General features: G+C 41.3%; 1 protein-coding gene across 1 annotated transcript in view; it reads right to left on the reverse strand.

Moving 5' to 3' along the window:
* Nucleotides 1-24848, reverse strand: part of KIF26A (kinesin family member 26A) — a 142746-nt gene that overhangs the window by 68736 nt on the left and 49162 nt on the right. Inside the window, exons 3-4 of the mRNA XM_018556700.1 lie at nucleotides 17005-17523; nucleotides 4038-4198 (exon numbers count right to left, since the gene is read on the reverse strand). Of these exons, the coding sequence (XP_018412202.1) occupies nucleotides 4038-4198; nucleotides 17005-17523 (680 nt within the window). The remainder of the gene's footprint in view (nucleotides 1-4037; nucleotides 4199-17004; nucleotides 17524-24848) is intronic.

The raw sequence follows: 24848 nt of genomic DNA on the forward strand, positions 1-24848 counted from the left end.
TCTGCTTCTGTTCTTTCACTGACCAGTCAACAGGCTAGGGGTGGAGAGAGGATACCGCTGTATTCCTTAACTGTAAGGCCTGGATGGATAAGGCCATCTACCTGTCTGTGCAAGTCTCAGGACTGGATGGACAGAAATACAAATCATTGGCAGGTAAAACAACCCTTTCATATGCAAACATGTATAAGCCAAATATTTGTTGAATGCATCAGAGGAGAGGGATCAGACATCTATTAGGATGGCCTTATCTCATGAGAAGCAATTGTGGCTGGACAAACAAATGCAACGAAACCAGTTAAGTACTCCCCTAAGAATCATCCCCAAGCAGTCTGCTGGACCCAAAGATAGGACATTGGTTACCCAGTCTTGTTTCTTTTGACTATCATGTTATGTCTTTGGCTAGCTTGAAGAACAGTTCTGTCTCGTATTAATATTTTAGATTATTGTGGTTTCTAGCAAGTTTGAAAACAAATAGTTAATAGCTGCCATCAAGTCACAATGAACTCCTGTGACTATATAAACTGACTGCCTCACCTAAACTTGTCACTCCTGGGCGCAGGTTTCTGTCAAAGAGGTCTAACACTGCATATGCTTATCTTACAATATCTACTTATGTGTAACTGCTTTCCATGGACTAAAGAAGATGACAAAACCACTGTATTTCTGTAAACGGGACACAATACATCAGTCGAAGGACTTCGGAATTTGAAAACCAGAAAAGTCACACAATAAAATGCCTGTAAACATTAAAGTTTACCAAGATCACAGTCATCAAGAGCACACATTTCATTGCAACATCACCATCATTCCAATTGTTTAACTTGCGTTATAAAAATGTATAACATAATGCGACTCAAAAATAACAAATAATTCACTAACATCAGTTTCTATGGAAACACCCCAAGGCCATCTGACAAAAGTCTAAAAACTCATATTGACGAGAGACAATGGGCGACCATTATTCCTTTCATAAAAATAAAAGCTATGAGAAGACAGAAGAGAACTGTGATTAAATTAATTTAAGAGACGGAAATTGGGTATCAACGGGAGCGTGTAACGCGACACAGCTTGTCCCCGGAGACACTCGCTGTCTAGAGCACGGATTTATGCAGCCGTGTTCAATATAGTGATGCCGAGTCACTAAAGAGATTTCAGCATTTGGTATTATTGCTTTTTTTTATTTGATGCTTTGGACATGGAAAAAACAGAAAAACAAGTTTTCAGACGCACAGAAAAGAAAGCACAAGCGCCGGCTAAGTTTGTTTAACCAGATTAGCCCCATAATGTTGGAATGTAGCAACAATTTATTGGAACTAATTGAAGTCTCGGATGCTCTGAACAAAACGCATTAGTCACTTAGAGGTTTTCCTAATATTGCTGCATATATCTGTGTGGTTCATTAGCGGTGTATTGGCTCAATACCTTAATCATATGCTCAGTCACAATACCATCAGTATAGGGAATATTTTCAAGCTGTTTCTCCAAGCCTGAAGCAGATAAGGTGTCTGTTCCATGAATAACCTCAATTACCGACTCTATTTTATGGCCAATATAATGACCAAAAATGCCTAGCGGTGAACCATCCGGAGACTGTGATAGGAGAGGGACCCACAGATTATGTATAACATTATTGTTCATTAGTCAATAATGAGATGCTTTAATCCACAGCCAGTTAGAGAGTAAATGTAATACTGTCATATTAATCTATCTACGCCCGAGATGTATGCCTCAATTGTGCGGGATAGGCTGCAGCTTGCAGCATACCAAACACGCTGTGTATGAAGTTCGGGTAATCCATCAGGAAAAATAAACAGCAGGTTGATGCTCAGAGTGAGAATAACTTTAACCAGCTTTGTTAGGCATTTTTATGACCAACCTTGGTTTAGACCCCAGTGTGACCTTCTTAGTGAAGACAGAAAACGTGGCCACATACACATCAATAATTTCATAGCCAACTTTTTTTTATGGTAAACTACTGCTAAACAAGTGCATACACAAACATCTTAACCTTGATTTCTAGGGATGGCACTAGGTTTTAGAGGTTAGACCACCTGCCCCCAAGTATATTAGACACTAGTAGGTGGCCACTAATGGAGCAGGCCCAGGGCTGGCAGTTGCCAGAGAAGATTTTGCAAAAATCCAGCCATTTGTGTGCAGCCATGTCCTCAATTCTGCTGCAACGAACCAACCAACACTCTGAGATGGAAAATTAAGATACCATTCAGCACCAACATGTTTACACTAAAAATAAGCTGGGCTGCTATTAGCATTGCAGACAGAAAGTGCTACCCATCACAACCCAATATCTTCATACTTCTGGAACAGCTTAAACATTTATAACAATCATTGACAGGTTGCTGTGGATAACATGCCTACATTTTCTTTATATCCATATTTGAAAAGAAGCAATGCAATAATTACAGGATAAGCTGTCACATACAATTAGCACTGAACTCCAGGCAAGCAGTGAAATATAAAGCTGAAATACATCTGATGGAATTATTTTACCTACCAAAGAATTTGGAGCTGAGCTCAGGCAGTCTTGCAATCAAGAAAACCCTGCCAACCAGAATAGTCGGATCCTAGACCAGGGGTAGCCAAACTCCGGCCCTCCAGCTGTGGTGGAACTACAAATCCCATGAGGCATTGCAAGATTCTCACAGACATGACTCCCGGAGAGAGATGCATCATGGGATTTGTAGTTTCACCAGAGCTGGAGGGCCCGAGTTTGGCTACCCCAGTCCTAGACCTTCACTGCAGCAACAGCACAGCTTGGTCAAGAACACACCCCCAGCATGCTGATTGGCTAAAGAAGATGCACAGCATGCTGAAGAATCATCACTCTGCCCTTTCTGCTCCTTCCTCTAGTCAACGTGCTCCTTTGTCTATATTTTGGCAGAGATTGACAGGGCTATGTACTGAAGGTTGAAGAGTTTGGAGAAGCCAATAGCAAACAATCTAGGACAACATAGCTGAACTGGAAAGTGAGCTGAATCGGATAATTTTTCCAAATCAGCTATTTTGGCCTAGATTTTTCACCTCTGCCTTTTTCAAACCCTTCACCTTTTAGTTAAAAGACCTGTGAGTGTTTCAGAGTCTCTAGTATCTGCCTGGAGTTAGGCTATAAGAACACTTTAGGTAGTTATAAGAACACTTTAGGTAGTTAAACAGTACATTTGTTTATATAGATCCATACAACATACCAACACATTGACATATTTATAGAGTAATAAAGGCCATGATGATATGGGTCTAAAAAGGGAAAAAGTTAAAAAGTTTTATCTGAAAGAGACAATTCCAAACAGTAGGAGCAACAGAAATGAGGCCCCAGGAGAGATCCGACTGCGTGTAGTATTTTATAGTACAAAGCTATAGATATGTTTTAAATAAATGTAGAAGAAAGAGTTTGATACATAGTTAGGTAGCGAGAAATCCCCTTTGGGATATCGGGCAACCTAAGGTGCAAAAAAGGCGTGCAGGGAATATTTATGTCCCCATGCAGGATGGCCACTCTCGATGCTCGTCGGGGTGGAGTTCAGATGATCCAAAGCTCGGCAGCTAGAGGGACCCGATGTGTACTGGAGAGATGAGACAAGAATGTCCCAAAAATACGTCGGTGCGAGACAGCAGAGGTGCCCATGTGGAAGAAATGATGGTTCTTCAATTTAGACTTTTATTCCATGAAACTTATACTTATGTGTGTGTTTCATGGAATAAAAGTCTAAATTGAAGAAATATCATCCTTTCATTTCTTCCACCTGGGTGCCTCTGCTGTCTCGCACCTACGTTTTTTTGTGGCATTCTTGCCTCATCTCTCCTTAAAAAGTTGTGTGCCTAGCTCTCCCCCTTTCACAAAGGATGGAATTAAAATAATGTATTATACATTTGGCAGAGAGGATAAGAGGCATTTGATATAAATCAGTATTTGTGCTAATACACACAACAGTTTAAAAACAAGTTTAGCTCTTTTTAGTGACCAGTTATAAACTAAATACATGCCATAGATTAGTTGGGAGTTGGGCAACATTCCACTGTACCTTATAAAGAAGGAAGCAGCAGCTGATGTCCCAGAAGTCACTGCAGCTGGTGGTATCCATTGTGGAGACTGTCCTGCTAAGGTCTGCTCATTGTGATTAGTCCCTGAAGAAGACTCAGCATTGTTGCTTTCCCTTCCCCCTTCCATGGACGTAGAATCAGGCTACAGGAAAAAAAAATATAAGAGTAAAATACACAAATGAAGCAAGTGGAAGCCATCTGTCTTTCTGCATTTTCTATCAGAGGCTTCTAAAGTCACATTAAGGACAAGGATACATAATGAGGGAGGACAACCATGCTTTGTTGTGCCCTATCACAGGGATGGCTGTAAACAGCAGACGACAAGCACAGAAGCCCGGGCACCTTCTATTATGGGTGCTGTGCAGTGACACGCTGTGACAACCATGAAAAAAACGGGAAATGATCAGGAGTGATTTTATGTGGCTTGTACAAGCCTTTATCTGGTTCAGTTAAAGCTGTCACAATTTATCCTTCAGGTTGCCGAAACCTAGAAGCACAAGTAGATGATTTTTTTTTTTTGCAGGATGGTATTGGACCATTCAGTCTTTGATCCAGTTTGAATCCTTATCTACCTAAAAGCAGGAAGGAAACCTCAATACAAGGCACATTCTCTTGCTTGCCCAAAATAGCTTTATGTTTTTCTTTTCTTCAGGTCTTCTGTCCTGATTTAGGGCCCATTCATGTATATAGGTGCATTTTCTGGTGCATTGATGCGTGTTGTGTTGAATGAACCCATTCATTTTCAAATATGCTTCTAACATGCTTTTACAGACCAAAAAAACCTTATTTTTTCAGTGCACCACAAGGCAACACGTGTGTTTTTTATTGCATGCATTACAGTGCGCTGAAGGTCATGTGCTTTAGTTTGAGCATGTATGCGCATAAGGGTGCTATAAAAAATAATAGACATGCGCCCAAAGCGCATAGAAGATGTATTGTTGTACTGTATGTTATTGAACATGACTGTGCACACCAGTGTGAATGTAGCCTTAGAGCTAACCTATCTTATAAGGCTAAATGAAAACACAGCAAGGTGCATGTTTTAAAATGTAAGCTAGAAATGTCTCCTCTGTGTGCCGTTATAAATCTGGGTTCACTAGGTATGGCCTAGTGGGCTCAGCCATCCACTAGCTGCTTTGAAAACCTTGGATATTCCAAGCATGAGATCTCCCTGGCATAACTTCTGACTCTGTTCCTGTCCATACCCACCTTTGTGTGTTCCAGCTCATCCTGTTGCATTCTCCATACAATATATACTAAATTATTACACAACAGGGAGAGCAGGAACCCTCTGCTAATGGCCACAGTAGGTGTGCAGAAGCAGAACCTCAAGCACAGATCTCACCAGCAGAGTTTCTGAGAACATAAGAAAATCTCAGAGGATGCTCTCGGACATCCAAAGAAAACCAAAATATTAATTTTGGGCACACTGAACCTTAAATGGCACCACTAGCCTAACTTCAGAAATTGCCATCAGACTTATGGCCCTTCCAACCCAGCTTCCTCCCCATTCAGTGAGAGCATTCTTCAATGTAGGCGATCCAGACAGGGGGACTGTGTCTAAAAGACAGTAAATTCTGCAAAGGCTGTAAACTATTTCACAATAAAACATCCAAATGAATTACGATGGCGAGTATGGCGAAACCGGCAGGAAAAAAGAAACAGTTCACCAATCATCGGCTAAAGGGCTGAAGCTATAAATTAAAAACCCGGCTACTATGATAGATCCCCTTTCAGAAGTGCTCTACGTGTACATACGCTCTTCCCATTATCCACTTTGAAAAATGGCCTAGACACAGGATCTTAACAACACATCCTAATGAACGCTGCACATACACATTTGTCCCCTCACTTTGTATAGAGCCCATCCCCTCACATTACACTCCTTCACTCCCTCCACACAAATAAACACACACACACACACTGCTCCGCGCAAGCACAAGAGCTGCAAGTGACAAATTAACGAGCGCAAGGCGTGCTGCTGTGAATTGTAGAAGCAGAAAAGATGGATGCGCGGTGAGGCGGCCGAGTTAAGAAACACACTTGAATAATGCACTTAAAGAAAATCTATACGTTCCATTGTGTTTTCAAATGACTTCATTAGTAATGGATGGCTGGGTTAGTGAAGAGTGGTTCTTCGGCTGACAGCTAGGAAGTATTTCTGGGTAGTATTTGGTTGGACAATTGAAAAAACGGATCAGGAAAAGTTTTCTTTGTAACGATGTTCAGGCAGAAAACAAATATGGCTGTCCGTAGGGCAAACTGGAAAAGATTAAATCAGCCACGATGCAAAGTTTTATAAATGGCAGAGGGAACTATAATTTGTTATATTACTGCTATGTGAATTATTAAAACATTTTTTATGAAGTGTTGGAGACCAGACCAGCCATGTACATGTGGTGGAATTGAAAAAAAACTGGAAGCGGTTGTTGCCACTTCTCCCCAGCCATCGCAGATGGTAATAGTGAGACACAACCAGCTCTTGTTATAGTAACAGTTGGATTTGGAGATCTAAACAACTCTGCCATTGGAAACTACAGAAACATATTCTTTGGAACAGATTTACCTTTTAATCACTTTCTTACCAGCAATATACTCTCAAATTAAATAACCCAACACAGTAAACCAAATCACTACACACAATTTTAACATGTTAATGTTACTACAAAAGTTGCTTTTATCACTTTTAAATCTGCATATTTTATTGCAATACTACCTGCTGTCCCTGCCATGAAGGTCCGTGTTCAGGCACTTCCTGTTAAAGCAGGGCTGGATAAATCCCAGGAGCTAGGTAGCCAATGCCCCTTAAAAATGACCGTTGACTCCTAACTTTTAAGGTTTTCTCTAAATTTTGTCAGTGAAGGTGTGTCCTAAATAAATCCTGCTGGCCCCAGGATTGGACAGAATGGCTTCTAAATCCCATATTAATTTGGCCACCCCTGTGTTAAAGGGTAACAATGTTCTGTCCCTGTTTCCCATTTGTGCTCGTGTTGTCACCCTGTCAAATGGGCTTCCATTGGAGAGTACAAGTGGACGTTTCAACATGCATGATGTCACCCTGAGATATGCCATGCAGTCATCGCTGGAGTGAATGTAGACAGAAAGTGACTTGCAAAGAAGCTGCAGGAGATCTACTAAAATGTATTTTTATACACATTGCTATAGCAAATTAAATGCAATTTAATTAGAATTTGCATCTACCTGGCCAATGTATACATTTTTATTAGCTCCTTTAATTATTCCTGCCATTTGCCATCTCCCTCTGGTCCCACCCATAGTTTCTTTTTACTGGTTAACATAGGTGAACTCTATATGAAGTAGGATTTTTACACCTAACACTTCCAGGCGTGTGAGTTGTTTGCACCTCCCCTCAAGCTCTGTGGTTCCTCCTGCCAACCCCTAGGTTACTATAGGATACAGTATTAACATGAGGGCCAGCGGAAAGATCCACAGAGCATAGGTAGGTATGTAGACAACAACACACCTAGGAGTGATGGATGTCAGGATCCTTTAGATGGCTTTAGAGCAAGATTCCAAGGAATGGCACTAGAACAGGTAAGTATAAAATCTCTTTACAGGAGCTTTTTTGTTTCTAATTTTTATTCCGGCAACAAATTCATTTTAATGGATTACCCATCTTCTACGTGGCTGGGATTCCGAGTTACATATCAGTTGTTTTGACTTCACTTGTTGCATGCGTGTTCACGGGCAGGCAGACAATTATACTTTGCAGAAGCAAATCAACAACAGTAACATAAATATTTGTCTCATGACAGGTTTCCTTCAAAGTAAGGTATGCACCTAAATATGTGGTGCGCACGTGGAAAACGTCTATCATTTTATGGGGTGAAAGGTGGAGATTCTCCTTAAGGAAATCATCAGTTACGCTGAGGAAAGTGACTCCCAGATGGATGACATCCAGTTTATCAATGAAATACAGCTGAACATCTATATCTTGCTCTATGAATGACAAGAAAACATGTGGCAGACATAAAACAAAATGCACAATAAACCAAGAATTTATTTCCGATCAAATGCATTCCTCGTGCGTTGTGGTGGTCGAGACACGACCAGCACAGCTGATTGTGAAACAGTACAGGACTGCAGCTGGAGAGCAGAGATGTAATGCACATCACTTGATAAGCACCGCAGGATTGTTGGCAGTGGAACACAGGGAAATGCTCATCCCTTGCCTTGAGAGGTTTCCACAAATTCTTTCTACAGCCAATCATTAGTCATCACTTCAGTGTAAAATATATTGTGTATGTATGCATATAAATCCCCCCCAGTTTTTTACATTTATGTTTTTAGACCGGGGTGCCTCAAGATTTTGCATACTTTTAAAAGGGTGCAGCGACTGAAGAAAAGGTTGAGAAACACTTCATCAGACCATAACGAGCCACAAACAAATTCTGTTCCAAAAGAGGAACAGTCCCTCCAAATAAAGGATAGCTTTTTTTTTTTTACAGGACAACCTCACTAAAAGAGAACTTGCACTTTAATGTGACATATGAAATACCATTAACGCGTATGTAGTAACGCACTGCAACGCAACGGTGCAGTGGGCCAAAAGTTGGAAAAGTGCTTTGTAAAACCAGGACTGTCCCTGGAGTTTGGCAACATTAAAGGAGAACTATGGGGTCAGTGTTTTTCCCCATAGTTCTCCTTAGGGTAACGGGAGGACACAAACTAACGTCCCCCCGTTACCCTAAGCTCAGTATACCGCGAGCTACAGCTCGCGGTATACTGAGGCGCCGGAGCGGATCACGACTTAGATGACGGGATCCGCCCAGCTGCGTGAGTAACAGATGGCTCTGCCTATCTAGAGGCAGAGCCAGCTGTACCCGCCCCCTCCCCCGTCCGTTCCGCCAGTCAGCGCTGGCAGATCGGAGCGGGGAGAGGGGAATCCAGCCCCTCCCCCTGTCACGGCAGGGAGCCGTGACAGGATCGAGAGGCGAGCGAACCCGGTATGTGTTCGCTCACCTGTTGTACTAAGCCGACCTGTAACAGTCTCATTGTCACAGGTCGGCTAGAACTATGAGGCGAGTGAAAAGCACTCATCTCATAGTTCTCCTTTAAATTGCAAACCTGTCCTGGAATACTACAGAAACCTGAAGACATTGAAATAAAAAAGAGCCTGCCACCCTCAAACACAAAATCATCGCCTCAGGCTTTAGCTTGCGTTACTTTCCACAAGTCCCGGTCTGGTAGTATGTGTAAAAATAATGAGGCGTCATAGGGCCCTTATTCACACAGCGCACAAATCTTTAGCACGGTGCGCCTTTAATAACAATTAGGCATCCTGGACTTTGTACCTGACAGCTGCCATCTCAGCGCATGACTCTGACAAGTACAAGGTCAGGACACACAGGGTGGGAGCTTCTCCCTCCGCCGAAGAGTGAACTGGAGGAATGTACAATGAGCAGACAATCCGGACAATTGATTTTTATCTTTCTTCTTCTTTTAATTCTGTTTTTTCTGTAAAAGTGATTTCTGTTATCTGACTCAATTGCTTAAAATAACAGTTTGCATAGCTGCGTCCTGCGCGCCCGATTTAAATTTTAAAGCCCAGTCATAAATTATTTATGTACCATTATGTGTGGCTGCGGTTGACTCTCAAGGAAAAATGATTCTGAAGGAAAAAATAAAAAGGACACCGAGGCTTTTAATCTTCGCTAATGGATGGGAGTTAATTACTTCAGGTTCCTGTGAGCGGCCTCAGACATCTCTGAATTCTGAGCCACAAAGAAGAGAAAATGTCAAAAAAGGTTCTGCTGATTGAGTCCGTTAATTATTGAAGGCCCCACCCCACGTTTAGGGCAGAGATTGTAAGGCCGGTCAACCAAATAAATGACTTGGTGAATAGTATTTATCAGGAGCGTGCCTGGTCTGGCCTCTACAATGAAGTGATGTCATTGTAGTATGAGGAGGACCTCGCTATAGCTGCGGATGTTCAATTTCCAGCCTGAGATTATTATAAAACACCACCTTTAGATTTGTTAGCGGTGTTTCCCACAGTGACTAAGGAACTTCACCCTTATCTTAAAAATGACAACAAAGGCACCTTTAGAGATGGCAATCTACAAAGAAACCTGTGGATAATTGCAGGCTTTTTATTCTTTGCACACCTTATATTTCTTTTACTCCCCATTCTTCTCATGATGGCCAATTTCACTAAGGGCAGATTAATCCATCTCCCTTTACTCCCTGGAACATGTGACCATCTGTGGGAGGAAAATGTCTTCTCCCCGTGATCTTGCAAGATCTTGCAGTTTAGAAATGAGATTTCCCAGGAAGGCATTATTGATGTAACCTGCCCAGGATGCATATGTGGGGCCAGGGCTACATCACCAGTGCATTGCTCAACCAGGAAGAGGAAAAACAGTAATTGTAGGTAAAAGCAAAACATTTTAGCCAATGAATGTATGATGATTTCTAGGGATGCACCGATACCGGTTCTTTGGTATCGAATACGAGTACCGACATTATTTTTTCAGTACTTACCCACACTGAATACCGATAGCGAAAGTCCTATTAAGGAAGCTGGGCGGCATGTAATGTCTCACCACTGACTTCCTAATTAGCCGAGTAGCCGACTCCAGGCTCCCTCGTCAACAGGTGTCAAGGAAGCCTGGATCCGGCTTTCTGGCCAATCAGGTATCCGGGGAATGGCTCGCCGCCCGGCTTTCTGATACCGGAAGTTTCGGTATCGGAATAAGTATAGGGAGCATTTGGGCGAGTATGAGTACTCACCCAAATACTCAGTATCGGCACCGATACTAGTATCTGTATCGGTGCATCCCTAATGATTTCATATCAGCATACAGAGCTGAATGCTGATGTGATTATTAGTGAAAGAGGCTAAAGGTCTGCTTTAAGGGCATTGTCTTGTCATCTCGATTTAGCAATTCATTAAAGAAGTGCTAAACCCTAACTGGGTGACATTTAGTTTGCTAACACGCTGTGTGTGAAAGAACTGACATGGTTTTTCAGTTTAATAATAAGTGTTTTTACCTGCTTTCATATGTTTTTGCATCTCAGTGCTGCTAATCTCCTGCAGCCTCTTTTAGCCATTTTGTGTCTACATGCTGCAAATCTAATTACTGATACAGGAAACAGAGAGAGAGGGGGAACTACACAATTACACAGAATAACTACCATTCACAGTAACCTTGCAAATTGTACTCTAGATTATGGCTGCAGTGGCTTTTAGAGAACTCATATTAAGCTAAACTGAGTAAATCTGATTGTTTTTACACAACTGCAGTGTTTGCTGGATATAATTACCAGTTCATCTATTGGTTTCACTTCCTCCTTGAAACTGCTCTTTAATATATAAGAGGTGAGTCTCAGAAATGCTCATAAACACTTTATTTTAATTATTAAAAATGGCACATAGGGCGATGTTGCATTTTTTCAGTTCTCCCCACAATTTTTTAAAAACTGGGCTGTTAAACCATATTCATAGAGGAGAAAATTAAGACAGACTTGTAATGTAAGGGAGAACCACTGACATTGGCTCTTGCTGTCTCAACCATTAAAAAACAGCCCAATCACAAGGGCAGTGCCCCACACCAATGGCACTGAGAAAGTGCAAAGTTTTTGGAAACACATGGGGTCACAGTGACATTTAGGGCATCCAAGAAAAAAAATAGGGGGGTTAAAAGAACAAAAATAGAATTGCTTATCGATTTGATGGCAGTTACGTGTATATGACTCCTGACAAAGGCCAAGGATTAGACATAGATTATCCAAGAAAGGAAAAAGACAGGCAGGTGCCTAAGGGCAGCAAGAGCAATTAAGAGCAAATGGCGTACTAGAAATGTTAAACTTTAGATCTGGTCCAGTTTCCAGATTTGACATCAGCTCAAATCACTTAAATCCAAGGTCACACACTTGATGGAAACCCCAGACACCTTTAAAGGTCAACCAAAGGTTTGTGCCTGAAGGGGATTTAAAGGAAAATCCAGCACAGCTTGGAGGTGTGAAACTTTGTCTGTAGCAGACAATGGCCTGGGCTTAGGTTTGTCAAAAGGAATTAAGGTTTTGCTATTATAACTTCCCGTTAAAACAAGTGTGATATATGAAGTGCTAAACCTCAGGCCAAAGTAAAGAGCGGTTTCACGGAAAAGTTGAGCAAAATATAGCCCCGTGTCCTTGCTAAAGTGAGGTAAAAGACTTTACAGGTACTTTATAATACAGATATAAAAGGTTTTTTTAGATTACGTTTATTAACTTTAGGATGACACTAAAAGGTGTGGGATCAATTTGTTTTTTAATTTTATTTTCATTTTAACTGATGTTTTATATATTTTTTTAATACTATTTGCATAAAATATTTATTTTACAAATAGATAATGAACACAGGGAACACAAAATGACAAAGGATTCCCAGAGCACTAGAAGCTGCCTGCATTCAGGATGCCTTGCCTGACTGAAACCCTGGATGGAGCTGTATGCAACGGGAGCGAGTGAGTCACTGTCTTGATTTATTTACTTAAAGAATGGTAAAGGAAGAAGCACTGAATTAAGTAACAGTTGCTAGAGAGTTGCAAGACAAGAGGTTACAAAAAAAAACGGTTATTGCAAGGTTTAGTGTTGGGGTTAGTGTGATGGTTAGGGTTAGAGGTATTGCAAAGGTTAGCATTACAGAAAAAGTTAGAGTAAGGGTTACAGATAAAGTAATGTGAGTATTAGGATTGCAAGAAGAATTAGTGTGAATGCTAGAGTTGAAAATCATTCTCTGTGCTGGCGTTATCCTAAAAAGCTATCTCCCCTATACTGAATGCCAATGTGCTGAGATTACACTCACCTCAAAGAGGAAAAAAATTATCAGATAATGAGGTCTAGAATGGTAATTCCATCTGGAACAGATCAAGGCTAGGTTCAGGTCTGAGCGATCCCGGGGCACACGTCCCAGTACAAAGTAAAGGAATAATGTCACCAGCACACCAGTTTTTGTTAGTCAATGATCCATTTTAATGGCACATTGCCATCCAAATACCCAGTACCACCCGATCATGTTCGGGTGCACAGAGCGATTGCCACAAGGTCCTATTGATTTCAATGGGGTTACATCTGTGTGGCAAATCTCTAAAAAAAAAAAAAAAAAAAAGGTACAAGTACCTTTTTTTGCAACACACAACGTGCAGCTTTTTCAGCGTGATCCGCCCGGCACTACTGTGGTGCCATTAGAAAATAATGGCACCGCCAGCGCGATTGGCGACTCCGTGACGGCCCAGCAATCCGTGCGGTTTTGTGCACGATTGCTACGCAGTCATGGATCGCCCAGATGTGAACCCAGCCTAATTAGTGTGGACGGACACTTCTAGATTCAGTCATAAACCATCTATCAAAAACTTGGGGCCTCATTGCTGTATGTTCCACAAGTATATGGTAAGCAGCAGTGTCACCCATACAGTATTCTCTAGACAAACATATGTAAGTGGACAAAGTGACACTACTGATCAACACAAAATGGATGTAGATGGGTCAAGCCATGGTAAGTGCCAAAGCCTTGATCTCAACGATGAACTCTATCGTATAGAATAGTCTGTGTATTAAAGTAGACACGTAAATCAGCACACCAATCTCCATCCAAAACCAATTGATTTAGATTGGTCTAGGAGTCCATAGAAATATTGCAGATATAATGCAGTGACTTTCAGTTGTTGTTGTTAAGATTTCTAATAATAAGTTGGGCAATACAAATATGTTCTTTATGCATAGCTGAACAACTGTGCCTACAAAAAAGGATCAAAACTGTCAAGCCTACTGTCAAAGCTCCTCACATACAATTTAAGATAATCTATATTTATGTAATCAATAATGCTTTTCCATTCAATTCAGGAATGTAAATAGGAATCTGCCAACGGTAGTTATAATGCCGGCTGACTTCAAACATTGATTTTCAATAACCCGGCTAAATCACCTCATCCTAAATACTTAGGTTTTTATTTACATGCCTAATAATCTTGCTATTGTTTATGGCGACCACCCTCTAATTATAAATCCATTACAGCAGCCACAGTGAAATTCAATCAATACGCTACATAAATGGGAAAAGCAGGAAATATATACAGCCTTATTCACGAGTCAGTAGATTCCTTCACTTGTGCAGTAAATTCTTTTCTATAAACAGACTGTCTTTGCTGGCCGGGGTTCACTGTCATGCCTCTTCAGTATAGTCCTTGGCTATATACAGATGTAGCAGCTATTGATGACAAGAATGTATAGGTGGTCAAATGCCACAGTGCAGGAGATGGACCCCCTTACAGCCACTAACCCTACAGTTGATCATGGTTGTAAGTAAACCACCAAATCTCAACTGGCAAAGTACAATCGGTCCTGTGCAGTAGTCACACACTTTTAAAATTATTTAAGGCTCTGGACTTTGTGTAGAGACACAACTTGGTTCACACCAACTCCGAATAATTCTGAAGCAGGGAGAACCCAGATTACACATTATTCGGTCGGCTTTTGGAGATTGGCCAATTTTGAATATTTTAATTCTCCGATTTTTGTGACACTGTTTCTGCAAAGGGCCCCTGACCGCCTTATACTCAACTTGCCTGCAATTCCTTAATGCTCTTTCCTTCACCACATCAGGCATCTGCACTGCTTGGTGCTTCCAGGGTATAGGGGAACATATGTCACTTCTTGGGCCTAGGAGCCAATCGCTAGGCCTGAGCATTGTCACAAGACTATGGATTCCACCGTTTTTTCCAGGGAAACCCGAACACTCTAGCGACACACGGACATTTTTGGGGGAGAATGAGTCGTGGCTTATTCATATGTAAATAGTGTCACCCATTCATATGTAAATATCACAGTGGAGACTCTTTTGAGTGGGGGGCCAGTAGCCCCTATCTTAATTTTGGTTGCCCCTGTCTGCCTGACATCATGCTTCCCGGGCTTCAGCTGCCATGTAACCCGGACTCTGCATGAAAAACCCGGACTGTCCAGGTGAATCCTGGACAAGTGCCAACTCTACACAAGAACAAGGAAGTGAATACTATCTGGTACTTACAAGTATGATGAGCATGTGACTCACTACCCTTCCCCCATGTGGCAACACTGATGCTTGGCGAGTCAGTCCTCAGGCCCCAGCACTGTCACTTGGGGACTGAGCAGAGAATCCTTAGCCCTGTGTTGCCAGCAGCTGAACAAAGTGGCAGGGGTGTGAAAGAAAGGTGGGCATGTCAAGCTAGTCGGGCTGGGATTTGTTATGTTAAGTGGTAAGTTACCTTTTAGGGATACCCTAATATTTAGAGTTTTAAGTTAAGGGTTCGTTTTCAGGTGTTAGGGTAAGTTTCAGGGTTAGGGCAATGCAATGATATGTAAATCTTATAGCTATTTTCCAATTTTATGCAAAGACCACTATGAGCCACCAGACCCAGGACACTATAAAAATCACAGGGTGCCAACATGGCCCATTTTAAACCAGCAAAGATTTTGATATCCTTATAGTTAATGGCAGACACTTCATTCTACACCTGAAACCATCTTCAGAATACAGGAACTATAATTAAGCGTCAAAAGCACAAAGGCTCTTCTTGTTTCTGAATAATCTAAATAAAATATAAACAAAGTTAAGGATTGCAGTTCTAGCAAAACGGATACCTATTTTCTACATTGGAAAGTTGAAAGAAATTTTGGTTGCTATGGGTTACTGAATTATTCTTTGCCTTATAAACTAGGCCTACACAGAAGGTGTGTGTCAAGGACATTATTATCTTATTAAATTTAATTCCATGTCTCTGCCCTCCCGGATCCAATTCTCAGCTTGTAATGTTCAATTGTACAAATTTCCTCTGCTCATCCAATTAAGATTTTAAACCTCTAGCATTCCTTGCTCCATCAGGGCTTAAAGATTCATAGCTGTATAAAGAATAGCTAAGTAACCGCATGGCAGGAACCAGAAACAGAGCAACAGCAAACAAAGAAAGAAAGATATAATTTTAATAGCACCATCAGATCTACGTGCATTAGTTATGGCTGATCGCACAAATAATTGTTAATCATGCGTTTCCCATTATAAATAATAAATTGTGGTTGGGAAGAATGAACAGCAATGACAAGGCCTCAGGTGTGATGCAACTCTGCTTGAAAATCGCTATCAATCTGTATTAAAGGAAAGACTTCATACCTGGCCTGCCATTGTTAACCACCTTCCGAATATGCCAGTGCCTGGCTGTCATGCGTCAGTCATTTTAGTGACTGACCTGGAACAAGTATGCAGCAAGTAGTCAGAACTCAGGATTGCAGACTTGTTCCAGGTCAGTATTGAAGCCAGAGAATCATGTTGAGAGCCAGTAATCTAGTATTTTTAGGATATGATAAAGAGCAGCCCACAAGTTTCCCTTTCAGAACCATTATTTTACTGCATATTGGATAAAGAGAGATAAAAACCCAGTAGTGCTAGATTTAGTGAAGAAACTACAAAGTTGGGGGAAATCGTTGAGGCAGTCTGTGACAATTGTCATACTTCTCCTATCCCACAAAATTCCACTGGATATCCACCTATCTATGGCTAGATTTTAAGTGACATTGCACGTGCAGGTCATATAGGCCAACCCAATGTAGACTACAGATGACCCAAAACCGATTTAGCTATCCATAATCAAACTATTTATAGACATGATAAACCCTTATTTTCAATAAAAGCCATAATCCTATGGACCCTATAGAGTAAAATACAGGAGATTGAGAAGATACTCATATGTTATGTTAATGTGGCCCTTGTAAACATGCATCCTGCTCGTTCAATATCCACTTATCTGCTGGCCTTAAAGGTCAAGGATGGCCCGAGCCTATAGAAGGCTTACATCCTAAATAAACATATTTACTTCACAATCAAACCTTGCCTGGGGATTTTTAATATGCTGAAACACAAGGGTTAATTCACAGACAAAACATATTACACACAGGTAAATTGGGGATACTTACATGGCATGAAGGAGGAAGGTAACTATTGACCCGTGATATGCTCCACATTCCCTCTAGGTATTGCTGGGCCTGTATGGTCACTGAACTCAAAGCCCCACCAAGGCCACCGGGGCCTACCGTCACTTGAACACTGGAACTCGGAAAATTTCCCTGCCCTTGGGGCCATCCAAGTCCTTTCTTTATCTCTGTCCCCGAGAAAATATTCGTGGATTTTCCAGACTGTCTACCCACCTGCCCTGCAATCATCAGGAAATCCTTCTGTGAGGACACGGTCACCACATTCTGGGACGAGAGCCTTGGAAGGACGGTGGCCACGGGCACCGAACTTTGGGGCCGATCCAGGAGATCAGGCAGGCACCCAGCCTGATTGATGGTTTGGATCATCTGCACGGCTTCCTGCTTGAGCTGATTCAGGTGAGTGGCGCAGACGTCACACCGGCTCTCCCCTTCATTCCTGCTTTTTTGCAGATAGTCAGGCACTTGGAGCTTGTCGAAAATTAAAGCTGAAAACTGGGCATTCTGAAAAGAGAAGATAACAATTAATGAGCTTTGAAAAAAAAGGGGGACAAAAGAAAAGTAAGGGGAAAAAAAGACTGTCAAAAAAACATAAAATTACATGGTTAAAGTTATGGGTGAATGCAGTCTAGCTGAATCCCTCTTACATTGCTCGGGAATTTCAACAGCAAAATCACACCACCGATGACTCTGGTTCGTGACTTGCTTCAGAGCTGCTTCTGTCCCCATAGAAGCCTATGGGAATGCAGAAGGAGCTTCAAGCAGGTCAAATGCAGTCAAAAGAAACTGCAATGAATTCTGAATGATCTCAGAAACATGCTGCATTTGCCCATCACAGCCCATTGAGACCGGGTACTAACAAAAGAGAGAATAATGCTGACATCCCCAATCCACCTCACAGGAAAAAAAACATGGCCTCAGGTTTCAAATGCTTAAACTAGCCAGTAGATAGCTTCACACATGCTCTGGTCAGAAATGAATCCACCTGTTACTCCATCTGCTACAATGGGTATTCAAACTGACAAAACCTCAACAATCACTGTTGTCATACTGAAGACAACCTTTGACATGACAACTGCAGATGATCTACTTGCTCACCTAAAGCTTGTTAAATAAGGAGAAGGTTGAAGGTATAGTTTATTAGCAGCTTGGGTTACTTGTAAAACACACAAACTCATCCTTTAGCCCTTATTCACACGACTAACGGGCCGTTTCCGGGAAGGACAGGTGCTGCGTGTGATCACACGCAGCAGCCTGTTCTTCTCTATGGGAGTACACGGCCGTGCGCCGCCGTGCGCTCACCCGAACTGCACGTCCGTACGGGTGCAGGTGTCCCTCGGACGCAGACAGGATCCATCCCTCTTGTTGGAAAGGGATTCATTAAAAAAACAGGCCAGGACCCATTAACATGATTGTGTTGCAGCACATTTGTACTGCACAGTACTGCAATGCATGGGTAAATGTTGCCTGGTTATTCATTCTGAATTGCATCTCAATGCACCTATACATCAAGTAAAAATACACATTTTCTAAAGCGCACCAAAACACACATATGTGACATGAATATTCTGTGCATTGTGGTGCACGGTGTTGGCAAAAATGAAGGAAAGGGATTCATTAAAAAAACAAATGGAACACAGGTATGTGTTGGTGCAACAAATGGAAAAAAAAGAAGGGATGTTAATGCACATTCATAGTGTGGATGAGCTCTTACAGGTCATGATTTACCCATTAGCATCCCATGAAGAAATCCAGAACAGAAAACACATCCGTGACATGCCACCCTATCCACCGTTTCCTTGAAAAAGAGCTGATGACACTTCCATACTTCACACTCTGCTGCTATAGAACACACGTTCCCAAAAAACAATTTGAACCCATACCACACATCAATAGCTGGGACGGCTACTGATGGATTTATATGTTCTGCGTTCACATGTAAAATGTCCCAGATAAGCTCTCTGATCTCCTCGCTGGGTGCAGTCAGCATTTTACATGTCGGCTACGTGTCAGCTCAAAATACTCCAAGCATCAGAATTCTGTCTTGTGTGCTGGAATTTTCATTGGCTATTTGCAGGGTGGCATTTGAACCAGGAAAGTGGCTTTTATAAGCATACGGGGGTGGGGTAGGGGAGGTTTATCGCTGGAGTTCTCCTGCTGCTTGTTGATGGAGCAGCTGTACTAGAGGATCTACCCAACGTGCCTGAGCACCTGGCCAACAAGTGGGTGTGAAGGTTAAACTAAAACATGTCACGGGTCGTCATAGAGAGAACAACTTGCCAGACTTTAAAGGGATGACCCACACCATTAAAAATGGTTTTATTATCGCACAGCAAACTTTTCTTTCACACAGGCCCCTCGTGAGGGGAACAAAGATTACCAGAGAGGAAATATTTTTGCTGCAAGGAAGGATGTACAGTATAAAGGCTAGGCTACATTCACACGTCTATAAATCCTCCATAATCCTGGAGGTGACCAAATAAACAGACGATTCAAACTGAGCAGAGCGTTTTCACGGCCACCCACATTTCATTTTTATAGGATGGTCGGATAACACAGAATAGGGGAGCACAGTGATTATTTGCTACACAGGCAAACCTACATCAACACATAAAAAGGAAATAGCAACAGTTTTATATTATTTGTGAATTACATTAGAACTATAGCTAAAGAGCTAAATGCACAGTTAAAAATATTAAAATATATCTATCCAAATGGGCACTGCTGTAAGATTTTGAAGCCTTTTAATTCACACTTCTGCACAGCTACTAAGGTGGCACCATTATTCCCTAGTTCATCTTTGCAGCTTCCTGTGTCAGCTCTGCAACCATAAACCAGTAATAACACACACACACTACTGATGCATCATCTACGGAACAGACGGGTTACACAGGAAGCTGTAAAGCTGAAAAAGTAGGGTATACATGGTAAGATTTTGGAACGTTCGTTCGAATTTCTAATCATTGATGGAGGTCAAATCGACGATAGATTTTGACCACAGTGACAAAGAAGAAATTTGAAGGAGCATGTTGGAAAAATGTTCTCAATCGAACACATTTTTAACAGTGAATGTGGTTTTCATTCAGAAAATCCATTCATTCCAAAATAGAATTTTAACATTCTATTTTGGAATGAATGGATTTTCTGAATGAAAACCACAGAAAATTTGAACGTCAATCCACAATTTTCTGAAGCTAGTAATGAACATTGCAACTGGATTTTTCGTACAAACCTTCGCAAAAATCTACCCTTGTATATCCTACTTAAGACATTGTGGAGTCATCTTACAGGTCCATGCATTGTGGCAGATGTTTCCAGCACAAAATTAAACAAAATTATAAATCTTTTGCCAGATAAAACTATTCAGCTATGAGTAATAATTGTGATCACCTAAAGTTCTACCATTGTAGGGTCACAACACGGATAAGCCCCTCAATTATAACCAATATAAACCTACTTTATTCTCCAGTCTTCACAGTACATCTCACCCGGCGCCATGGCAGCGAGACCAGATTTTAGATCACCAAATCAAAGGGCTTTGAAAGAAAATGCATAGACTTTTACAAGAAAAGTATAGATCCACCTGTAACTTCAGCTACCTAAAAATTTTGAACTTCTGATTAGCATTTTTCACTGAAGGTAATCATTCAGCTTGTGCAATTTTACAAGTTTGTGACTATATCCTTCTGCTGGCAAATGTCCAATTTAGTCTAATTTACAGCAAAGTTACATTTTATAACAAAATTAAATTCTGTTAAATGAGCTGCATGGTGTTGTTGTTAATAATAATAATAATATTATCATCATTATTATTATTATATATTAGGGACCAGCTAGAGGACGAAGAAGAAAAAAAAACTTTAAAGGAGAAGAATAGTGAATTTATTTAAGTGTGGGCCTCCTAAATCATAAAAAAGACAAAAACAATGTGATCTAAAGCTGGCCATACACCATCTTGTTTTAATAAAATATTTTTTTTAACTTTTGCTCGATTTTCTAATAGTTAATGAGGTCACATTGATAATTGAAATAGCAGGACCGATAATATTTTTCAAACAAAATGAGACTCCAACAGTGAATGTGGTTTAAAATCGGGAAAGTCCATTGATTTCTAAAACTGAATGGTGAAATAAAACAAAATTTCCAACAAAAGTCTCTGATGGCATTAACAAATGTCCTGACTAGATTTTTCATATGAACATTCGTAAGAAAATCTACCAGTGCATTGCTAACTTAAGTTCACATGTGACAGATCTGCTTTGAGCAGGCCCTAAATATACTTTTTTTCTGTTTTAAGGGGTTTATGGCCTGCTTTGATTGGGCAGCCAAGACCTGGAGAACAAAGGAAGCAACTGAAGAAACCGCTAAATGGCCACAAGGAAAGGGGGATGAATGGAGCGAAATGATGACAGATAGGAACAAGGTGCCCCAGTGTTTGGTTACGGCCTATGGCCTTTGTTTACAAGACTTACAAGTGGCCATAACATTTATAGGAAGAGTCTATCAGAGGAATGTTTGAAATGACAAACAGCTAATAAATGTGTCACAGTTGTAAGTATTCAGTCTCTCTTTTTTTTCTCTCTCTCCTTAGTAAAATGTCTTGTTCAAAGGGCCCAGCTAAAAATAAGGGTGTTTGTGCAAATCATTGTAAAGTCACGGGGCAAATGGTGTTATCTAAGCTGATGTGTGGTGGCTTTTCAACCAACATCAAAAGACTGGCTGGATCCAACAGGGAGAACCACAGACCGCCTTTAAAATACATTTAAAGAGGTTGTTGCTTGTAGATTTTTATTACCAAAATAGGAAAGTCCATTGTGGAGACAGCAAGAGAAATAAAGGCAAAACCAACATAGGCAAAACAGCAATGGTAGCTGGGTCATACAATGTGCCGAATGATGGGAGTTAATTTTTAAAGAGAAGCACCAGACAATTTTTTAGTCTTCAAATAGAATGGGTTAGGGATAGAACCTATCTTAGTTTTTTTAATATGTATCCCGGCTGGGAAGATCACATCTGCCTTCTTATTGTGTCACCTGGACAGGAAGTGAACGGAAACCTCCCCAATGGGAGCACAGACAACAATATAAATTGGGCTGGAATTCTGCTTTACCTTACAGTAAAATAGGGCACATTCACAAAGAAACTAGAGTTTCTGAAGTCTCTCCCCGTCGGTTTGTAAATGATTTTCTGGTGGAAGTGCAGGCAGGGAAAGCAGCAAGTATAGCCATATCACTACATATAGCATTTGAGCCAGCATGATGCATACCTACAGTCAATGAAAGCACACAGCACTCAATTGGTTCAATACACTTTTTGGAGTCTCTCCAGAGTTTGTGAGGCTGGAGTTGAAAACACCCTAAGCACCCCAATTTTAATTTTTGTGTGAACACAGTCTAGCAGTACTTGGGACTTATCTGCAGTGGAGAAGAGTAGACGTCAAGGCTATATATAGGAGGTGTATTGTAAGAGCACTGGACCGCTGGACTTCTTGAGTGGACGATAGGTAGCAGGATTCCTGAAATTTGGAAGCAGCTCCATGTCAACAAGGGTATCCCACAGGAAACATTTGTAGACTATTGGAAAGATGAGAGCACCACGCTGATCAATTCAGACCAGTATGGGTTTTTTATTTGTATTGGTTGCCTGTCTGACTGGCAACCCATGCTGGGATTACATAATCTTAATTTTCCATAATAACCTGTCTAGTATTATCATGCATCATTGCCAGCATACAAGACCCGAGGAAGGGGGAATATGTTAAACACTGAAACAAGTTGGCTTTTTACCTTTACACCACATCTAAAAAAAAAAACCCATACAGGACTGAATTAATTAGTGTGGCACTCTTATTTTTCCAATGCTCTACATTGTTTTAGTTCGTTTCACACATTTATAGTTCAACTGTGTATTTAGTGACTATACTAACACTTTAAAATGATCATATACGCAGAAAATATCTAAACTTTGAAAACAAAAGAGACTGCAGTCCCCTGTAATCCAGGGTGATATATCTGTGTTCCGACTTGTAAAAGAGCATTGATCTGCTCAGCTGCATACCTGCAATCATGCTCGTATATTCTGCAGCCAGGCAATTAATAACAGAGATGTCTTATTATGCAGATGCAGCTTATCCATCAACACAAGGTACAGGAGCAATTAACATATCAATGATCCCAATTCTCATTCCTGTCTGCTAAGCAAACTCAACCCTGCTCTATGTTTGGACTGTTTTATGAGCCGTGGTAAGCCCCTGTGTCTCCTCTGCTGTAAAGTTAGACAAAACAAAACAAAAAAATTGCCCTATGGAGAACGAATGACAGGAAGTCATAGAAGCAGCCATACTTTTAAGTGCCACTCATGGCAAATACATTATACCCTTGTTACTGGCCACAAGATCTGCTCAGGAAACTTGAGAAAATGCTAATGTACTTCTTAATATATTTAAAACATTTCTGTTCAGAGTATACATTGCACTCCCACAAAAAAAAAGTACAATATGTTCAGCGAGTTAATATTCCATTGTTTACCTTAAAGTAATTTTTTGCATGTTTGCTTTTACCGTGTTTTCCCGAAAATAAGACCTAGTTCTATTTTTGGGAATTGCTAAAATATAAGACCTACTCCGAAAATAAGACCTAGTGGTGACCATTCCTAGGGCCAATGGTGACATAAGGGGGAACTTGGAAGAGCCGCGGGAGAGAATCAGCAGAGCCAACGCAGCCAGCGCTAGAGGAAGCGAGGCAGCAGCGGAGGGAGCAGAGCCTCATAAGCCTATGGTTCCTCTATAGCGCCGGCTCCTGTGACTAGCGGAGTGATATCAAATGCTCTAAACCTGAGAGGAATCGATAGTGAAAGCGCGCTTCGCTCATTCTGGCCAGCGATTGGTTACCAAATTGCTTTTACGAAAGCAAAATTATCTAATTATCTGTTCCAATAGCTGAACTACAGAGAAAGTATATGCTCTTCCAAGTGTGAAATGCAAGACACCAAATAATTGCTGTAAAACCTCAACATCAAACTGTAATTCTATTTATAATAGAAAAGGTGAAAGAAATGTTTCTGCCATCCCGTCTACAGCCAACAGAGGCAGAACAGTGAGCATGATCACTTGATACAAAAGTGAATTTTTGCTTAAGTTACTGAATTAGTTAAAGGAGAACTATGGGGTCAGTGTTTTTCCCCATAGTTCTCCTTAGGGTAACGGGAGGACACAAACTAGCGTCCTCCTGTTACCCTAAGCTCAGTATACCGCGAGCTGAGACGCCGCAGCCGATCCCAACATCAATGTCGAGATCCGCCCAGCTGCGTGAGTGACAGCTGGCTCTGCCTATCTAGAGGCAGAGCCAGCTGTACCCGACCCCTCCCCCGTCCGTTCCGTCAGTCAGCGCTGGCAGATCGGAGTGGCGAGAGGGGAATCCAGCCCCTCCCCCTGAACCCGGTATGTGTTCGCTCACCTCCCGATCTGCTGAGCCGACCTGTGACAGTCTCATTGTCACAGGTCGGCTAGAACTCTGAGGTGAGTGGAAATCACTCATCTCATAGTTCTCCTTTAAAGCTGTTCTGACTTTAATCAGCCAATCATGTGCGAGAAAAAAATTCTTTGAACGTGACTGGATATTTTTTGAAAAGTAAAATTCACCTTGTTCACTAAAGCATTTCATTACCCGAATTTAATTCAAGTCCTGCTGAAAATCAAGCTTTCTTGTTGGCACCCCTGCATCCGACAAAAGTAGCTTTTTCTAACCACTTTTATCAAAGGAGCCGGACTTAAAATTGTCAGGTGAGCTGTGACTGCAGCCAATCAGCTGCGAACGTCGGCTGTCAAATTC

The sequence above is a fragment of the Nanorana parkeri genome, unplaced genomic scaffold, assembly GCF_000935625.1.
Source record: "Nanorana parkeri isolate BGI_ZX_2015 unplaced genomic scaffold, ASM93562v1 scaffold12, whole genome shotgun sequence".
Taxonomy (NCBI): domain Eukaryota; kingdom Metazoa; phylum Chordata; class Amphibia; order Anura; family Dicroglossidae; genus Nanorana; species Nanorana parkeri.